The 20,052-nt window shown below is 31.7% G+C and overlaps 1 protein-coding gene across 1 annotated transcript; it reads right to left on the reverse strand.

Moving 5' to 3' along the window:
* Nucleotides 1–4,054: 4,054 nt before the first annotated feature.
* On the reverse strand, nucleotides 4,055–8,025 carry LOC108342387 (G-type lectin S-receptor-like serine/threonine-protein kinase B120). The gene is made up of 7 exons (XM_017580159.2): nucleotides 6,675–8,025; nucleotides 6,184–6,306; nucleotides 5,855–6,072; nucleotides 5,453–5,663; nucleotides 5,090–5,327; nucleotides 4,853–5,000; nucleotides 4,055–4,580 (listed from the first exon to the last, which is right to left on the reverse strand). Exons 1-7 carry the CDS (start codon nucleotides 7,957–7,959, stop codon nucleotides 4,272–4,274), a joined length of 2,532 nt encoding a protein of 843 aa, XP_017435648.1. The 5' UTR covers nucleotides 7,960–8,025; the 3' UTR covers nucleotides 4,055–4,271.
* Nucleotides 8,026–20,052: the final 12,027 nt, after the last annotated feature.

Below are 20,052 nucleotides of genomic sequence, written 5' to 3' on the forward strand. Positions count from 1 at the left end.
CAGGGATGTAATATAAAAAAATTAAGACATTGAATAATAAAAATAATAAATTACGGGATAGATATATAATTGATTTGATATAATAATCATTTTATATATTTTATTGTAATATAATATAAAAAATTATATTTTTAGAATTAAATTTTAATTTTTTAAATTTATTTGAATTCTAATTAATTAATGCGTTAATTATGTTTTTTTCCGTAACGCAAATTAAAATTAATCTCTTTGAAACTTTAATTTAATTTAGTTTTTCAATTTTAAAAATACATAAATTTAATTTTTTTAACAAAATTTTATTAAATTTATTTAATATTTTAAATATATTTTTAACTAACATTAAAGTAAAAATATGTCAATTATAATAAACAATTTAATTATTATCATAAAATATGTTTCAAATGGCAACTAAACTTAACAATTGAATAAAAAAATAAATTTATACATTTCTAAGACTTAAAAACTAGATTGAACCAAAGTTTTAATTTATCCTAAAGAAATAAATTTACACATTTATAAAACTTAAAAGAATAAATTTATCCTAACTTATTTTAATAAAACATGAATGAGAGTGTGATTCCTGTAAAATTATTATATTAAAAAAATGCAAAAGAATCTTAAAAATAATGTGAGATAGAAAACCCCATAAAAATTAAATTAGGATATGATAGAAGGACTCCTATTACGGTGTTGGACAATTATCATAAGAAAAATAACAAAAAGAATATTTTTTATAACTTAAATATGCAAAATATTTTTCATATGATTTTTAAAAAAAATTATAACAACTTAATTTTAACTTTCTCAACCCCGTTTGAATAAAAAAAAACATTTTGGAAAAAATTGTTTTCTTCTAGTTGCATCCTTCTTTGGAAATGCATACAGATAAGTCAGAAGTCTATTATATTTGAAAGATTACTTTTCAAATTCTGAGAGATACTAAAGATTAAGACAGATATCATAAGAGCTTCCCGGTGAAGTATTATAATAAAAAATAAGACATGACTAAGAAGAATAATAAGTATTGGATAATAAATCGATTAAGTAAAATAAATATCAGTAATTCTATTTTAATATAAAAATATATATTTGTAGTTGTTTGGTTTTAGTAATTATTGTCTGTTTATTAATATTAATCTTAATATGCAATTATCATTAAACAGATTTTGTAAATTTAAAATTTGTAATGTTTTTTTTTAAAAAAGATAATTATAAAATAATGTTAATTTCTTCTTAACAAACATATGTGACAATTAATAAAGATTAAACATGTATTTAATTATCTTATCTATTAATTGAACTAAAACAAAATCAATTAAAAAAGTTGAACTTTTTACTGCAAAGGTGTATTTTTTTCTTATTTTATTAAAAAAAAATGTCTCTATTTGTTGTTACAAACCAACAATCTTCCCAAAACTTATTTTAATAAAACATGAACGACCGTGTGAATCTTATAACATTATTGGAATAAAAATTGTTAAAAATTCTTGAAAATATATGCTACAACAAAATTGTACTTTTTGGAGTCGAATATATCTTGAAAATGAGTTTCACACACTTTTGAACTTTTCATGTGTGTTCCTCTATTGTCTCGATATTGATTCTTCACGGATAAATGTTAGTGTATACAAAAAAAACATTATGTCCAAGTTAATCAAATAGGTCATATAACAATAAATATTACAAATGTGAATCTAAATTATTAACTTAATAAGTATATTATTGATACACTAGTAAAAAATGACGTTTTAAACTCGAACATTATGACTCGGTTTTTATGAAACCGAAGCATATCAAAACGTGGTCGCAGTTTCGTAATTTTAAAAGCATTATATGCCTCCGTTGTTAAGTAACCGGTGTCTAAATAAAATACTGATTCGGTTGTCAGAATGAACCGAGGCCTAATTCTTACGTACCAAGGATACGGCCTCGGTTGGAAGATAGAACCGAGGCATATTGGGCTTGGACTGGGGCCTTAAACCGACAGAAACCAGTCTGGGTAGGAAAACCTTTCCCCAAAATTCTCCTCCTCTTCCCCTCTTCTCCTGCGACACCTCTTCTTCTCTTCTCCTACGACACCTCTTCTTCTCTTCCCCTCTTCTCTTCCTCTTCTCTTCCCTTCTCCTGCGACACCTCTTCTTCTCTTCCTCTTCTCCTACAACGTGCGACGACGGTGGACGCGAGGACGCGGCGGTGGCGAGGACGCGGCGGCGGCGAGGACGCTCTTCTCTTCCTCTTCTCTTCCTCTTCTCCTGCGACGTGCGACGACGGTGGACGCAGCGAGGACGCGGCGGCGGCGAGGATGCAGCGACGGGGACGCAGCGGCGGCGAGGACGCAACGGTGACAGAGGGAGGTGACGGTGGGCAGATTTGCGGTCATGGAGGGGCGACGGGCAGATCTGGGCGCATGGAGGGCAGATCTGCGCATATGGAGGGGCGGAGGGCAAATATGTGACGAGCGGAGATGGTGGTGGTTGGAGATGCTTCTGTCGACGATTTAGGTGGCGCGAAGAAGCTGAACCACGCCGTTGGTGGTGGTCGGAACTGCATGGATAAATGGCTCTGTTTCACCATTTGGGTATGCCCTTTGCTTTGTTTCACCATTTTGGACCGCTGTTTGATTGATTCCTGTTACAGTTTTCTTGTTTGTTTTAGATTTTTGAGCTGAAATTGAAAGAAATCTTGGGAGCAATCTTCGGTTTGTTTGGCATGAGAGAATGACTGAGAATGAATGAACCGTGAATGAACCGTGAATGAAGTATGAAAAAACAAAAAAAAATACACTCTACTGCCTCGGTTATCTAAGAACCGAGGCATATTCCTATCTCGTTTTATCTCACCCTATAACCGAGGCATAAAGTTTAACCTTTTTATCTCGTCCAGATACGCTTCGGTTGTAGAACCGATGCCTATAAACATAAACAACCGATGTTGTTTCTCTTTATTGTACTAGTGATAAGATAATTATGTGTTTGTGAATCTTCACCTATATAGTTATGGATAAACCAATGATCCATTTAGTTAAGACCTTATAGAAAGAGGTCGACTTGTGATCAAGAAGGAATAAGCCAACATGTGACTGGATAGGAATAGACTAGTATTGGTCAGATATAAATAGTTGGACTTGTAACTCAAAAACATCATACTAACTTATGACTGAATAGGTAGAAACTAACTTATGACTTAATAAGAACTGGTCGACTTGTGGTTAGGGTTTTACATAAATATACAATATAAAACCTATAAAAACTAAATTAAGATACGATAACAGGGCTCCTAAAAATGCTATTAGGGTTTTTGGACAATTTCATAAACATCCAAAAAAGAAAAATTAAAATTACTTTTCATAACTTAAATTCGCAAAAGCTTTTTCATGACTTTTTTGAAATTGATAAACAAATTCATTTAATTTATGAAAAGCACCTTTTTTTTCTGATGCAAAATGCTGAAGAAACTATATTGTAAACAACTTCCATGACTATTCGAACTAAATATCTCCTAGAGAGTTATTTTCGCAAAGCGAAAGGGAGAAAATTATTCAAACATAAATCCTGTTTCCTGAAGAGTAACTTTCGCAAAATTATTTCATCATTTTGTGACCTTTAAGTCCTGAATTATTTCCATACTCGTGGGTTATGCTAAAAGAAAAATTCAAATGCGGGTGAAACAGTGGTAGTATAGAAAATTGCACCACGGCATAAACAAGTTCAAATGTCAATGTTATATATGGATCAACGCATATGATAGAGTTTTATCAGTCTTTAAACATAAACTTGTATAAAGAAAAGTTTATTGTCCTTAATAGTCTTATCGTATCCACTACAAAACACCCAAAATCTATATAAAATAAACTATTGATATAATGCACAAACAGAATATTGTGGTAGTTTTAGTGCGAGATTTTCTATTTTACAAGTTATGCGTGGTCCAACTGAGAGATATTTAAAAAGAAAGATGCTCCTCCAAGAATAAAATAATCTATTACTATATGCATGATCGTACATCAAAACTACGTGTAAAAAAACAAATCAATGTAAATGCTAAAAACAAATATACAACTTGCATGCATGATGGTGTGCTATGATCTCTCCATATGAGAGCCATCAACCTAGAATACTTCATTCATTGACCAGGAATCAAGGCACTTTTTCTGAGTCTAAAAAGATTTGTTGGTTTATAAATTATATATACAAAGGACTAAACAAAATGCTTTGTACTTTAATAGGTTGATAAGAGTCTAAACAAAACTGAAGGAAAAAGCATAAACACTTCTATCTCCCTGTCACCATTGTAACTGTCAAATCGTTTGACACGTCAAGGCCTTCGCTATAAGATTGATCTCCATCATCAAATTTCCTCATGGAAGCAGTGACCAAAGGTTGTTTAGGCAGAGGAAGAGTTGTGTCTTCACTTGCCAGCATTAACAATACAGAGGCCATGTTTGGTCTGCGAGATGCTGAGTCTTGCACACATAACATTGCTATGTGTATGAATCTCAATGCTTTACTCTTTGGAGTTGAATCACCAATGGAAGAATCAAGAAGCTCCATTACTCTCTGCTCACTCCACATGTGCCAGGCCTGCATCCATTTTTTCATCATAAACCATCAGCCTTCACCACTCCAATAAACCAGGAATTTTAAGTACTTTTACTTTCACAAACATTGTATAAATTTGTAACTTCTCAAGACTCCTTAGAGGTGGGCACTTTTCAAGTAATGATATAAATTTGCAACTTACCAACATGAACACCAAAGGAAAATAAGGAAACAAATACCTTATGTATTTCAACTTTAAAGAAACTTTTTCACTAAATTTGAAGTTTTGTGAGAGTTGTTTTAGTTATACTCACATATCCTATGAGACTTGAATCTTCTGTGTTGCGAAAGCTAGTGTTCCTGCGGCCACTCATAATCTCTAGTAGCAGTACACCAAAACTATAGACGTCAGATTTAACTGAAAAGAGACCTTCCATTGCATATTCCGGCGACATATAGCCACTGCATCAAAGATATAGAGATTAGTAGTCTGGTTCACATAAGATGGAAGAGAGTGATTTTGTCAAAAAGTGAAATAAAAGCATACTTACTATGTACCAACCACTCTGTTTGTGCTTGCTTCATTTTGGTTTCCTCCAAATATTCTGGCTAAGCCAAAGTCTGAAATTTTTGGATGCATGCTTTCATCTAATAAAATGTTGCTTGCTTTAAGATCCCGATGAATTATTCGTAGTCTTGAATCCTGGTGCAGGTAAAGTAGCCCTCTTGCAATGCCTTCAATTATTTCAAAGCGCTTTGTCCAGTCTAGTTGTGTTTTCTTCACTGGATCTGCCATGATGTTACAAGAACAAGCAAATTATTAAGATCATGCATGCACTGGTTGGTTCTGTTTCAAACTTATCCGAATTAGGATGCAGAAAAAGAATATGCTTAGTTAATGGTAAGAAACATACCAAATAAAAAACAGTCCAAGCTTTTGTTTGGCAAGTACTCGTATACCAGCATTTTTTCTTCTCCTTGAATTGAACATCCAAGCAGTCTAACCAGATTTCTATGTTGTAGTTTGGCTATTAGCATCATTTCATTCTTGAACTCCTCTAATCCTTGACTAGACTTTCTTGAAAGCCTCTTAACAGCTATTTCCTCTCCTCCTGGAAGCTTCCCCTGGTAAATGGAATAAATGAAGCTATTAACCTTTTATTACGAAATGAGTTTTGCGTTTATGGAACACCTTTTTTCTCTTGTCTTTCCATCACATAGCATACTTTTTCTCACTCACTCTTTTAAAATTTGTAGGATAATTTGTTGTACACTTAACGATATTCTTAAGGTAAGCTTAACAGTTAAAGTATTACCTTGTATACAGGACCAAATCCCCCTTGTCCCAGCTTATTTTTTTCGGAGAAATTGTCTGTTGCTGCTGCAAGGAAGGTCAAAGTGAAGAATGGAAGCTCTGCCTTATTCCCTTCCAAACCTAAGTCAGTTGATCCTGAAAATTCTGTCGATAAATCTGTACTCCTCGTTGGATCAATGATCGAAAACTCACCAATGTTGTTAGCCGAAGCCAGGGAAGCTGTTGACAAATGGAAAAGAAGAGATAACATAAGAAACTGTTGGTAATACCTTGTCATTCATTCATCTGAAGGATGAAAAAATAAAATTCTTATGGAAATAAATATATTACCTTCACGTTTTCTCTTAAACCTCCATACCAGCAATACAGAGATCCCAAGGCAGATCAGCACCACCACAACAGTTATTATTATTATTATCCAAGTTTTGGACTTTTTCTCTCCATCGCTTGCTTCTGAAAACAAAAAAATCATATGCTGTAAATACTACCACAAAATCAATGAAACTTGTGAGAGCTTGGATGGGATTTGAAGTGATTTTCCATCTCATCATATTCACAGACAACAAACTAACAGATGTTCCTCCTCCTATATGCCATATGGGAAAATCTCTAACCTAACGCATTAAGCAAATAATTTCCTGTGCATTGAATGTTATAAGCACAAGATTTCTAAACTTGATTGGTTTGGACATGAAATATGACAAATTCAAGTAGTTCCTCGAGAAAGCACGTAAGGTGAGATGTAAAATGGATTTATAAATCAATTATAAACAAAACAAAAAAGATCAATGAAAAGAAAGACAAATTACTCGAGATCTTACCTAACTCAGAATCAGCAAGACGGATGTTGAGTACACTTCCAATATCATTTTCAGTGTGTTGAACATCGACCAAGTCCACATACCAAATCATGCACCCAATTCCAATTGTATATGAATACGCAGTACAAGAACTATTCTGCAGACAAAACCGCTTGCATTCCTCATCGTTAGAAGGACTCTCCAGACGTGCAAAATCTGGCAACTTTGTACAGCTTTGAACGGAGAAACCATCATCACCAACAGTAACCTCAGTTCCAGAACTATTTCTCTCAGCCTTCAGTGGAGTCCTCCTCTTACAACCCCCTGAATTTCCATCATTCCACTCACTCAATTCCCCTTGTTGAAACCCGTGCAAGCAACTACAAACAGATGCCTTAGAGATATCACACACTGCAAAATTGCCACAAAAATTATAATGCTCACACTTATTATAAGGCTCGTGTTGTGTATTATTCCATTGTGTCTCATCTTCATTCGATATAAACTTCTTTTCAAACCCATCCCAGGTTATCTGAAACCTCACCTTTTCAGTTTCATTCCATGTATATGTAAAATGATTCCCATTAAGTTTAAAACCAAAAAGAGAGCTTCCTGTCATATTAGAGACACCAGTGAATACTCTACCATCCCAGTACCCAGTTCTCCACCTCCTTTTTTCCCCATCCAAAATCAAAATCTGTATAGTTGATCCCCCAGAGTCAACCCCCATTGAGTAGTTTCCCGGTGAAGGATCCGTTGCTGATTTCCACGACCTGAACATACTCGTTCCAGCATTAATTGGTAGGGACATACCCGGCACGAAGGTATCAGTTGGATTCTCAAAGCTTTGCCACACCTTTTTCTCATGTTCTGATTCTTCTGAAAGAACAAGGTTCCCGTCATCACCAAGAACAGCTGTTGTGTTGCTCGTCGATATAGACTTGTTAGTTGACCACACCTCGTTGTTCTCTCCATCGAAAACAACCAAGTTTCCGTCACCTTTGATTTTGATCGAACCTCCTCTTCCCATGATGGGTTTCTCTCTATTTGCTACCCATATGAATGCCGTAGCCGGACTAGGAAACTTGCGGTACCAAATCCCAACGTACCTTGAAGAGTTATCAAAACCGAAGAAACCCATTTGAAAGCTGAGGTCTTCTGACACCAAGTTGTCATCACCATTGTTGTCTCTGATTTCTTGCTCTCCTGTCAGGGAATCGACAGCATGAGAGAACGAGGCATGAAAACAGAGAAAGAAGAGAAGGGGAAGAAAGTTTGTATATTTGGGTGCAGTGATCATGCCCATGTCCCTGAGATTACACAGAGGATTACGTGGTTTGGTGTGATGATGGGCATAAGAATGATGAAAAATGAGTAAATAATAAATATAAAGAAGAAGGTTCAATGGCTCCTCTTCTCTGACCAAGTAGGTGTCACGTTGACATACATTTGACCACTTTAGCCACATGATGAACACTACCAACGTTTTTTTTTTATTCTTTGAACTCAATCATAATTAATAATTGTACCGTAGAGTCCGGAGGTTTGGTAATGTGTATCACATAGGTTAGATGTTCCTCGAGGATAAGAAACAGCTAAATAGGGGTTAGACATTTGGATTTCCACAAATAACACTGAAGGACTCCAGCAATAAGGGACGCAAGATAAGTTTTTCCTACAATAATTAATTAAGATAAATAATAATTAGGGATAATAAATTAAGATTAGACTGACATTAAAGTGTCACTAAATATTCTGAAAATTATAAATATAGATGAAGTTCTAAAAACTATAAATATAGAGGAAAAAGATGATCGCATTTATTATGTATTTAATATTATTGTTTTGATTATCTTATGCTGACTTAAATATCAAATAATACTTGACAGGTATTCCACTGGACAATTGGAATAAAAATAAAGATAAAAAACGTGATTTTCATTGCAAAGGTGTTAGAAGTTACGTGATCCGATACTTCAAACAATAATCAATATTTTTGTTCTATGTATTCAAATATTATATTGTTTTAGTTAAAGGTGCAAACTATTTAATCCCTTATAGTTATAAATTTAAAACAGTTTTTGTGTGATATTTTTCACTTGTATGATGCACGGTTAAGTTTACGTTTATGTAAAGTTTTTAATTTAATCAGATAATATATTTTTAATTTGATTGAAGTGTGTTCGTCTTTCCTGGTAAGAGACCAAATTAAAAAAAAAATCTATAATATATGGATCAAAGTTAAAATATCATACTTATAAAGATTAAATTAAAAATGTGTAAAATAAATATTGGTGATAGAAACCAAATCTATAATCCTTATAGGATTCAGTTTAATAAGGTTTTAAGTTTAAGAATTAAATTGAGAAACTACTCGTAAATTAGTATATTATTACCTCTTAAATTTTAACTTTCTTTTTTTGTGATTTAATAATATAGAATAAACGAAGAAGGTTGAAAATGAAATGACTGGTATGAAAAATGAGTGGAGAGAGTGAAGTGGGAGTTGGAATGAAGAAGATTGAATTGGTTGTGTAAGTATTACTGGTTTGGAAAGGTTAAAAACATTAAAACAAACACGTGGTGGTGGTTAGTTAATGAATATGAAGTTGAAAAACTTTGAAGATGGAAATATTCATGGTAACAGGTGTACCTTCTCAATTAAATATTGTTTTTTTCTCATATATGAACAAATTATACAGAATTATATCAATTTTCTTATGAGTAAATATATTGACTTTAAGAGCCTGCGCTGAAAAAGGAAAGAAGACTCCAGGAACCCACGAGCCTTGGAATATTTTCTTCCGTAGAAACGCATCATGATGGATTTTTCAACTGTAAGCAGAAGAAAAATGCTACACGGAATGGGAAAAATCTGCACATTCAAAATGGACTCCTCAATTACCAAGTAAGTTGGGTTATTCAATGGTTTCTATGTCAGATTAGGTTTGGTAACACATTGTTACTTTGAAATTCTATAAACCAAACTCAATCCAACTTATCACTCTAAAATTATTATTAGTCTTATAATTTTTCTTACTATTACAAAATTATATTTCATGTCACACAGTTTATATCCAATTTTAAAAAGAACGACAAAAAAAATCATGACATTTTTTTAAATAGTCTAGTTTAAATTAAAAATTCCAACTTTTTTTTTTCTTTTTGCATTCTTTCCAATTTCCTATTGTTTCTTTCTTTTGGGGTAACAAAAGATAAATATATTACTACCAAGTGGGTGTTTTTTATAAATGTTTAGGAGGCCATCTTTTTGGCTGAATAAGTGATTGTAGGAGTTTGGTTATGGTGAGTATTTTTTCCCCGATTACATTAAAGTTTCGTGGATCTAAATATCTAATTGAGATGAGTTATTATATATTGAAATTGAAAAATATTTATTATTGAGAATCTGAATGTATGAATATCTCAATTAATTTTGTGTTTATAATCTGTTTTGTTTGTTTTTCATATATCCTAAAACTTTGTTGTATTCATTTTATTGTATTTTTGCATTTTCACTGTTCACGCGATTATTCAAGTATTAGTTTATAACACTAAGGTTCATTATATCTGTAAATTAATATTAATATTTTTCTATATTTCAAATTTTAGTTTAAGGCAAAATCGATTAAATAAAAAAAAATACAAAAATTTACATATACCATGTTGTAACATCCCAAAAATACAGTATCAAAATCATATAATAGGAATATCACAAATTAATAATATTACATATCAGTCTTACAAAAGAGAATCAGTACAAATACGGCCGAACGGCCTTAAAATATTACGAGAAATTTAATAACTGCACAAAAGGTGAAACTAGGCCGAACGGTTTACAAAAGACCTATACCGAAAGGCCAACAAAAGAAGTAGCTCAAAAGATGACCAAACGGTCATACAAGGAAACCAACAACTGACTGAACGGTTCTACTGTTCGGTCTTAACTTCTACCTCTACCAAATTTTCTTCTTCCAGCGTCTCTTCCAGCAACGCTTCTTCTTCTGCTCACATCCACATGGATGATCATTGCAACGGAAGGACACACACCGAACATACAAAACGGACAAGACAGGAAAATAGGGTAAGCTTATGTAATTCAATTCAATCATGAACATGTACTTCACACAATGCAATTAAACAAGATAATTTCATTCACTTTTACAGGCAAAGCCTAATACTAGACTCTGACTATCTAGACTGTATGAATTCTGTGTAGCTACAATGTTCGTGCACCCGGGTGATGTAGTAACTGAGATACCCTCAACAGCTGCCATCCGAGGTTAGTCCTATCTGTCCAAATTAACCATAAGGACTAGGACCTCCTGCCATTCCCACTCATGACTTACCCTTCTCTACGTGAGAACGAGTAATCACGGAATATCAGGATGAATCGCTAGCTTAGCATGCCCACATTCATACTTTACCAAATTTCCAATATACATTCACGAGTTATCCCTCCACGGAATGCTCGTTCATAATCCAATTCATTTCGTCCATATCATATGCTATTCATCTTTCATTATTAATAATCTCAACTGAACCCTTCGTACAAAGATCCCTTAGGATACCAAATACCAAACGTTGAACATCAACCCCGAACAAGACTGAACGCTCGGAGTGAGACCAAAGGTCTCCAGTTCCAAACCGGATCAAAACCGAAAGTGTGAACATCGGTTTTAAGAAAGAGACTGATTTTAATAATATTTTTTGAGAACGACTAGAACCAAACGTTTATATACTAAGTGAGCCAATTGGATGAACTGACTCACGAGTTAGACCAAACACCAACAAGCCTAGGCCGAGTACTAAAACTCTAGGCTGGAACCAATTTAGACAGACACTGAGGGACATCAAATAAGGGTACTTAACTGGATCCGGTGAATAAACCGAATGTCAATAAATATACTTAGCCTTTGAATGAGTTAAACATCAAGAACAATCAGAATGCCAGTCAAAGACCGAGCACCGAAAAGGGCAAACCCTATTGAGTTTGGACGAACGTTCTTATTATATATATATATATATATATATATATATATATATATATATATTTTACAGAAAGGAGAAAGAGTGTTTGGTGTAAGACTAAGCACTTACTCAGCACGAGCACTTGGTGTAAGACCAAGTACTACTAACTTATAGAGAAAAGGTTTGATAAATATAATGGATACCATTTTTAGTAGTATTTAAGAACAAACGAATTATACAAATACTTATAGATATACTTGGGTTTATAAGCAAATACCAAGGGACGACTACCCTTGGCTGAACGCTCATATACAAGCATTACAAAACAAAGACACTCGTCCTCAACTAGGATTCTTCCCAAATGAAAGAATCCAATTCCAACCAAGTCCACTAGAAAAACCGAACGGTCAAAGACCATTCGGTGACGAACGTACACTTTCATAGGGAATTACATTCTTATCATTCTTTACACCAATTCATTTCCTCAACATATATTTTCATACATTCATACAATCAAAACATATCAACAATCATACGTCATATTCATTCAGCAACTCAACAAACATGCATCCATTATAACGAACGTAGAAACGAACATACAATCAAATTATATAAGCTTCCCTTACCTCTAAGCGTGACCGAACGTTCACAGAGACAGAGTACAGTTTCACCACTACAAGTCCTTCTACCCTCAACGCTCGACAATTTTCCAACTAAACCAAGTAAAACCAAGTAAAACCAAAACACTATCAGAACCTCTCATTTTAGAGGAGCGATCAACACATGAAACCAGAACTTGGTTTGCATGTAAAAGAAAACGCACGACTAAGTGAAAAGAAGAACTTACCAGTCCAGAACCCAAAACCGATCGGCTCAAACTGAAGCTCTTGACACCGGAGGAGTAGAAACGGTGCCTGAATGGTGATCGGAGGAATAAAAGGTGAGAATTTCTTAGAGAGAAGTAAGAGCTTTTTAGAGAGAAGGAGGAGAGAATGAAAATTTTCAAAACTCTGGGGAAGAAGGGTGCATGCAGAGAGTGGCGTGAAATTCTGAAACTTAGAGTTTTTCTTCCAACGTCAAAACGAACGGTCACTCAGCTGCTCACACCTGTCTTCCACCATCCGAGTGTCGGACCCCATTCTTGACACATGTAATCCACTAAGACGAACCTCAAGTGGATTTTAATGGTTCTGACACATGTCAGATGAAGATTTATGCTACATCACCCACATTCATGTCAAATTGTTATTTGACATAAAAAAATTATAAATATACAACATAAGAAAAACATATTTTATAACCATACCCATGTAGAAAAGAAACATTTATTTTATAGTTCACTATTCTTCATCCTTATCATTCTTTTCAATATCATATAATGGTTTTATATAATAATTCATTTTAATGGCTAAATTACAAGATAATAAAAGGTGGGGATAGATTAATTTATACCTCTTCTTTGAATATTATGTTATAAAAATATGTACTAACACTCTAAAGTTGACCAACAGAGTAAATATTTCATTCTTACATATTTTTGGAGTTGACCAACAGAGTAAATATTTCATTCTTACATATTTTTCAAAACCACATTCACTAATTGTGAAGTACATTTATAATTATAGTTTAGATATATCAATATTTTAAGAATCACTATTTGTATTAATGTTTAAACTATGGACAATCTTGTAAATTTTAAAATTCTGAATATATTGATTATGAGATATATTTTCAAGAATTACATATGTGAAAATATATTTCAGGAACAAGTATGTTTTGTGTATCACCATATAAAATAATCTCTCAATTATAATATATACTCATTAAAGAGCTTATAATAGCAAATATTACAACCTAAAATGCACCAAAAATATACACATATAAATATTTATATAAAAAAGTTAAAATAAAATAAAAATTACATATTTCTATTACTCAAAATATTCTCTCTACAACTGTATCTATATTTGGTTGTGTACATAATATAGTCATTATTGATCACAATACAAACAACACATGTAAGGATAATCTATTAAAATAAATTTATATATATAAAAAGATATATTTTAATTAATACGCCACAATAATTCATTTTCATTTCAAAATCTAACATATAACAATCACATAAACTACACATAGATCTATACATTAAGGATATTCATCAAACAAAATATCAACTGACTTTTCGGATGACACATATTAAGTACGTCCTACAATAAATTAATATCTAGATAATTGAATACTTGATGAGCCCCTAACCCCTATCAAGGGAGGCACATGCTTAGGGAGAATAAACGTGTTTAGAAAGAAAAGTTTTTTCACCATCTTTCTTTTATTAAGTTTAGTTTTATGCTGACTTAAGATGAGTTGACCTTATTAACTTGATTTATTGACCTTCTTGTTTGGTTGTTTGTTTTGTAGGAATAAACTAGACCCAACTTGAAGGACGATAACACTAATTGGAGTGGAGGAGAGACTTGTGCTTGAATCCACATGCCTTTCGAGCACATGTTTGAAGAGTTAGAGGAGCTTGGAGTTGAGCTTCATTATAGAAGGTTAAAGGTTCCACATAAGAAATTTTGGAGGCCTAAGTTAGGTCTCTTTTCTTTTCAAAACACCACACCTTTAGTTAACCTAGTTTCTAGAACATTATTTTGTATTTTTGCTTCTTAGTCCTTAAGATTTGTATTTTTGCAAGAAGACCCCTTTCATCAATTATAAAAGGGACTTTTCTATACTTGTAAAGAAGGTTGAATATTTTGAGTAAAATTACCTTATATTTGATCATTTGTGAGACTGTTCTCTACTAGAATGTGTTTTCTTCCCTTAGTCTCATCTTAAGCTTAGAGCTCTCTATTAGAGTGTGTTTTCTTCCTTTAGCCTCATCTTGAGCCTAGAGCTCAAGTGACAGAAACACGACTTCTCTTAAGTTAGAGAGTCTTAGTTTCCCCTCAAGTGATGTGTTCCACCTTGAATCTCCCTCCCCTTTCAAGTCTTCCATCTTTCACTTCATCTTCTCTTCTCTTTTGGTTCCTTATATCATGTTTACTATTTGACACTTGTGTTCCATTTTTTGTTCTTGATTTTAGTTTTCTTTAATTGAATCATCTCATTCTCTAGAATACTTGGAAGTGAACCTTCACAACTTGATAACCTTACTTATTTTAGGTTTAATCATTTTCGAGGTCCCTAATTTTGCTGAGAAGTTTCAAATAGGTTCTCAGTTATTTTTTCTCTCAATTGGGTCTTTATTTTCGAATAATGAAAGCAATTAGGTCCTTCCAAGTTCTTTAAATTATAATTAAGTTCTTTAAATATACCTATAAGGTTTAAAAAAAATTCAAAAATAATTAAATTTAAAAAAAAACCACAAACTGACACATGGCACCTCCTTTAACGGTGTTAGTACGAAACTAAAGGCAAGGACTTAATTGCTTTAACTTTTCGAAACTAGGGACCCAATTAAGAAAAAATAATAATTGAGAACCTATTTGAGACTTCTCAGCAAAATTAGAGACCTCGAAAATGATTAAACCTTTATTTTATTGTCGAGTGAAGATCTTTCTTGAGCTTTGTTAATCATCTAAACACCGTATTTACTCAAAATGAATCTTTATCAATACCTAAGACTTAGATTTACAAGTGAATCTAAGAGAAAGGATCAAATTAAGTTCAATACAACGCAAGTCATAAGTTCACTATGTGCAAGAATGTTTTCCTCAACTTTTCATCACCTAGTGTCTTAATTCATGTGACTTAAACCATCAATGAAGGTAGGAGATCTTTGTTACAACATAAATGTCAATACTTAATGCTCAAATTAAACAAAAATCCATGTGTCATTCCATATATGTGATCATAAATTCACATAATTATCCTCAATCTCCATAACCATCTCCATATATAACATGTAAATTTCATCAATCTCATTAAACATTGTTATAAAATATAACTCATTTAAATAAAACCATAAATCAATCATGTATAAAAATTAATATTCAATTTGCATTTATAAAAACATTCACATTTAATCAGTTAAAGACACTAAAATAATTTTTTTCTTAGCTTAAGTGAAAATATGCTCGTTTGAGTGAAAATTAAATAGAAATTGGATAAATTTGCAACACTATTTTTGCTAAAGTGAAAAATCATTTGCTTGAGAAAAATAAGGCAAAAATCAAGGTTATTTCCAACTTTAAATTTTGCGCTTAAGCAAAAATTCTTTTACTTAAGTGAAAATAAGGCAAATAGTAATGTCTAGGTGCCTGTTTTGTTTTCACTTGTGCGAAAAATCCTTTGCTTTAACAAAAATATCAAAGAAATCAATTATAATAAAATTGGATTTTGAGAATAATTTGTTGGATGTCTCACATCGACTAGAGATAAGGCCAATTCATAGTTTATAAGTGGGTGCAAACCTCACCCTACAAGTCGGTTTTGTTGGGTTGAGTTAGGCTTAAAGTTCACTTCTAACATGGTATCAAAGCCATGGTTAGAGCCTATCCTAGCGATATTTGTTGACCTCACCCTACAAGTCGGTTTTGTGGGGTTGAGTTAGGCTTAAAGTCCACTTCTAACATAATTTCAAAAGCATTTTAATAATACAAATTCTAATCAATTCAAATTATTTTATCTAAATCATAATTTGTTCAAACATTATTTCATGTATAATCTCTATCCTTTAACTCCAAAATATGCATGTTTAGGTTCATATCAATTTCATAAATTATCATAAGAAAATATATAGAAATTTACTCTACTTATCTAAATCATATTCAAAACCCAATTCAAATAAGTTCTACACATGCATAATCTACTTATCATATCAATATATCAATAAGCATCTAATTCATATTAATTAAACAATCCTTCGTCAAACAAAATTTCATAACACTAAAATTTAAAACATTTGCACAAAGTTTCAACCTATTACAATCGTTACATAAGAATTATAATAGGTGACCAAGTCACCTTCACACACTCTATCTTAAATTTATATAAAAGAAAAACATAATAGCTTCCTTTACTTGTAATTCTTTATTTCAATTAAATCAATATATAATTCAAGCAAAACCAAATCAATCTATAATTCAAGCATAAATTAAAACTTATTTTATTTAAAAATATGATCAAATTATGAAATAAATAAGATATAGAGAAAAAATTTTAAAAGAAGAAAGAGAAAGATTTTAGAGAAAAGAATTGATATGATAAAAGAAAAAGAAAATAAATAGAAGAGACAAAACTTCACATTTTGATTATAGATATATTTTAGTGATTATAAAATTTAGAGAGTACTAAAACTTGGACCAGTCACTCAGTGCATACTCTCGCTAAGCGAAACCCCCCAAACAGTGGATTATACCCTCAGCTCACTCGCTCAGCGCATGTCATTCGCTATCTGAATAAAACTGACAAAGCTCTCAAACCTCAACAATTCGCTCAACGCATACCATTCGCTAAGCGAAATTCCTCTGACAGAAAATCCACCTCTACCACCACTCGCTGAGCGAGTGAATTCGCTCAGCGAGTCTGCATAGTTATGCAGCACCAAATCTACAGAATTACGCAACCTACATCAAATTTACCAATTCCAACTATTTTTCCCATATGTTATATTGTTTTATATACTTAATTAAACTTAACTAAGTGTGTTTAAACCCTTCTAACATCAATTTAAACAAGTAGCTACAAGATCTCAACCAAAAACTCAACTTATAGACTCAAATTGAATTCTACCACTTGTGGTACAATTTCAAGCAACTTAGGGACTTAAGTAAGTCCCAAATGACTTACCAAAACTCTTCAAACTGACCATTTGAGCACAGAACCTTTAACTCAAGTTTTCACTAGTTCACTTCCTCAAATTGAGTTCTAAACCAAGTACAACTCTACCTTATCTATCACCAAACCTTCTCCCCACATATTTCATTCATTTTAAACATCTTAACCACTCACAACACACTCAAAACAGACTTCACATACTTCAAACCAGTTCACAAGACTTCTCTCATAGTTTTCACTTTCTAAGACCTCATTTCTATACCAAAATAACCTATAAGTAACCCTTGCTCCCAATAATTCCATCATCACAATTCACTTTATCAACACTAAATTCAACATCAATCTCATATACAAATAGATTCAACATATTATACATCATTCATCAACACAAAACGTTAAACATCTAATTGATTTCTCTACATTCAATCATAGAACAAAATTTTACTCACACAGTTCAATATTCATGCATCCTCTAACATACACAATTATCATCAATTCAAGAAAACTCTACCTTCCCTTACCTCTAAACCAACTGCCAAACTTTAAAAATGCTCGGCCGATTACTTGAACCGCAAGGAATACCTAGATGAACCTACGAAACACCAAATTAGAAACGAACAGAGTTCTTAGAATTCTAGATGAATCAAGAACATGTAGGAGATGCATGATTACACATGCAACAGAACAATATTACTCTAAAACAGATTTAGGAACGAAAGGGAAAAAATGAGTCGAAACTTACTTGCTCTATTAAATAAACTGATCGGATAGAATGGTAGACCTTGATGCCGTGATCATCTAGGCACCTCATGATCGTCAAATAAAGGACTTGAGATCAAGAACTCTTAGAAACAAGGTAGAAAACTTTAGAAAAATGATTTCTAAAGAGATGTACGTTTTAAAATAATGAAACTCGTTTATAACAAAATTATTTATAATAAAATCGTTTAATACTAAAATAATCGAGTCTCACTATTTTTATATTACCATTACTTCTAAAATATACCATTTTCTGGGGTTTTACAAAGTCAATTAATAATAATGTTAATTTAAAATTAAAAATAATAGATAATTTAGATTAAAATATTTAAAAATTCAAAATTAAAATATCATATAATCATTAAAAAATTTAAAAAATTATTCCATAAAATAAAATTCGTAAAATATTCCGGATCTTCGCATTGCACTAAAACCGTCATGGCCATTATAATTATAGTCACCATTATGGTCAACTTTATAATCATAACTATTATTATTAATAGCATAATCAAGATTGTCATTATTTTTCTGTGACTTTTTGACATAATAATCATGGATGTAATAATAAATATGATTAATGACTTAATCATTATCATCACTCACTTTTTAAATATTTTAATTGTAATGACATGTTATTTGTAATCTGTTTTCAATTATTGTCACTAAGTTACTTCATAAGCTGGATAAGTATGTTACAAAGAGAAATCTATGGAAAAAAAATCATATCTATATTCAATATTAGTTTAAGGTTTCGCCAAAGTTAATGATAAAGATATAAATAATAATATTATCTTTCAATTATAAAAAATAATATAATTATCTTTAGCTCGATAAGTTTGTTACGAGGAATATCTAAAAAAATATCATATATATTCAATATTACTTTAAAGTTTCGTAAATGCTGATGATAAGATATAGTAAATACTAAAAAAAATGGTATACCACATGTGAGACCAAAATATAAAGCTTTTCCCCATTAAGACCACAAGTTCAACACTTTCTTAAGAAAAATCTATAATGAAAAAAATATATATTAACCATATGAATCAAATTTAATATTATAATATAATTTTGTCCACAAAGTCTAATTCGTAAATGATGTTTCCCAAAATTTCAAAGATTAGTTCGTCAATGTTTCAAATGCATCATCTTCTTGCAGACCAAACGTATAATGTAAAATTGTCTTTTACTATGTAAACTTTTATTATCTAGTAGACGTTTTTCAAGTCTTCTTCGCTTTTTATAGAATGGGATGTCTCAAAAAAAAATTCGAGTTCTTAGTAATGTAATTAAATATTTTACTCAAATATAAATTAATGCAAAAAAGTAAAATCAAATTATGATAAAAATAATATTTATAAAGATGTTTTCTCATAATAAATTCATTTGAATGAGTGTCAATTATGAGTTCATTGGTCAAGATTTAATGTCCAACTTACTTGTGAGAAATTTAATTTTTTTATTAAGTTATTAATGGTGAGAATGTTTCCAATAAGTATAAATAGACATGCGATATCATAATCTAAAGAATAAATGTGACCTTTAAAAACATAGTATTCAATATTTGACACCTATTAATCAACATTAAATTTATCTATTTACGAATACAATTTTCAATATCTGATAACTAATCTGTCTCTAAGAAACTATTTAATAATCATTCTATAATTTTATTGACTATAAATTATATATTGATTATAAATAATATAGTACTAGATACCCAATAAACAATATCATATTTAAATATTGTAGTTAAGCTTAGGATTGGACATAATTAATTAAACTGTACTAAATTATAGTTAACTATAGTTTTATTAAACTAAACAAAACTGAACTACTTACTATAACAACTAACTGTATTATTTAATAGTTCAGTTTTAAAAAT

Source organism: Vigna angularis, chromosome 1 (assembly GCF_016808095.1).
Source record: "Vigna angularis cultivar LongXiaoDou No.4 chromosome 1, ASM1680809v1, whole genome shotgun sequence".
In the NCBI taxonomy this organism is placed as follows: domain Eukaryota; kingdom Viridiplantae; phylum Streptophyta; class Magnoliopsida; order Fabales; family Fabaceae; genus Vigna; species Vigna angularis.

Bases quoted from the DNA above. Each gene is read 5' to 3' on its own strand.
- LOC108342387 (XM_017580159.2), bottom strand. From the start codon at position 7,959: ATGGGCATGATCACTGCACCCAAATATACAAACTTTCTTCCCCTTCTC. The intron at 5,664-5,854 runs GTAATACTTTAA...TCCATTTACCAG, and splicing joins GATTTGGTCCTGTATACAAG to GGGAAGCTTCCAGGAGGAGA. The intron at 5,328-5,452 runs GTATGTTTCTTA...ACATCATGGCAG, and splicing joins CTTGGACTGTTTTTTATTTG to ATCCAGTGAAGAAAACACAA.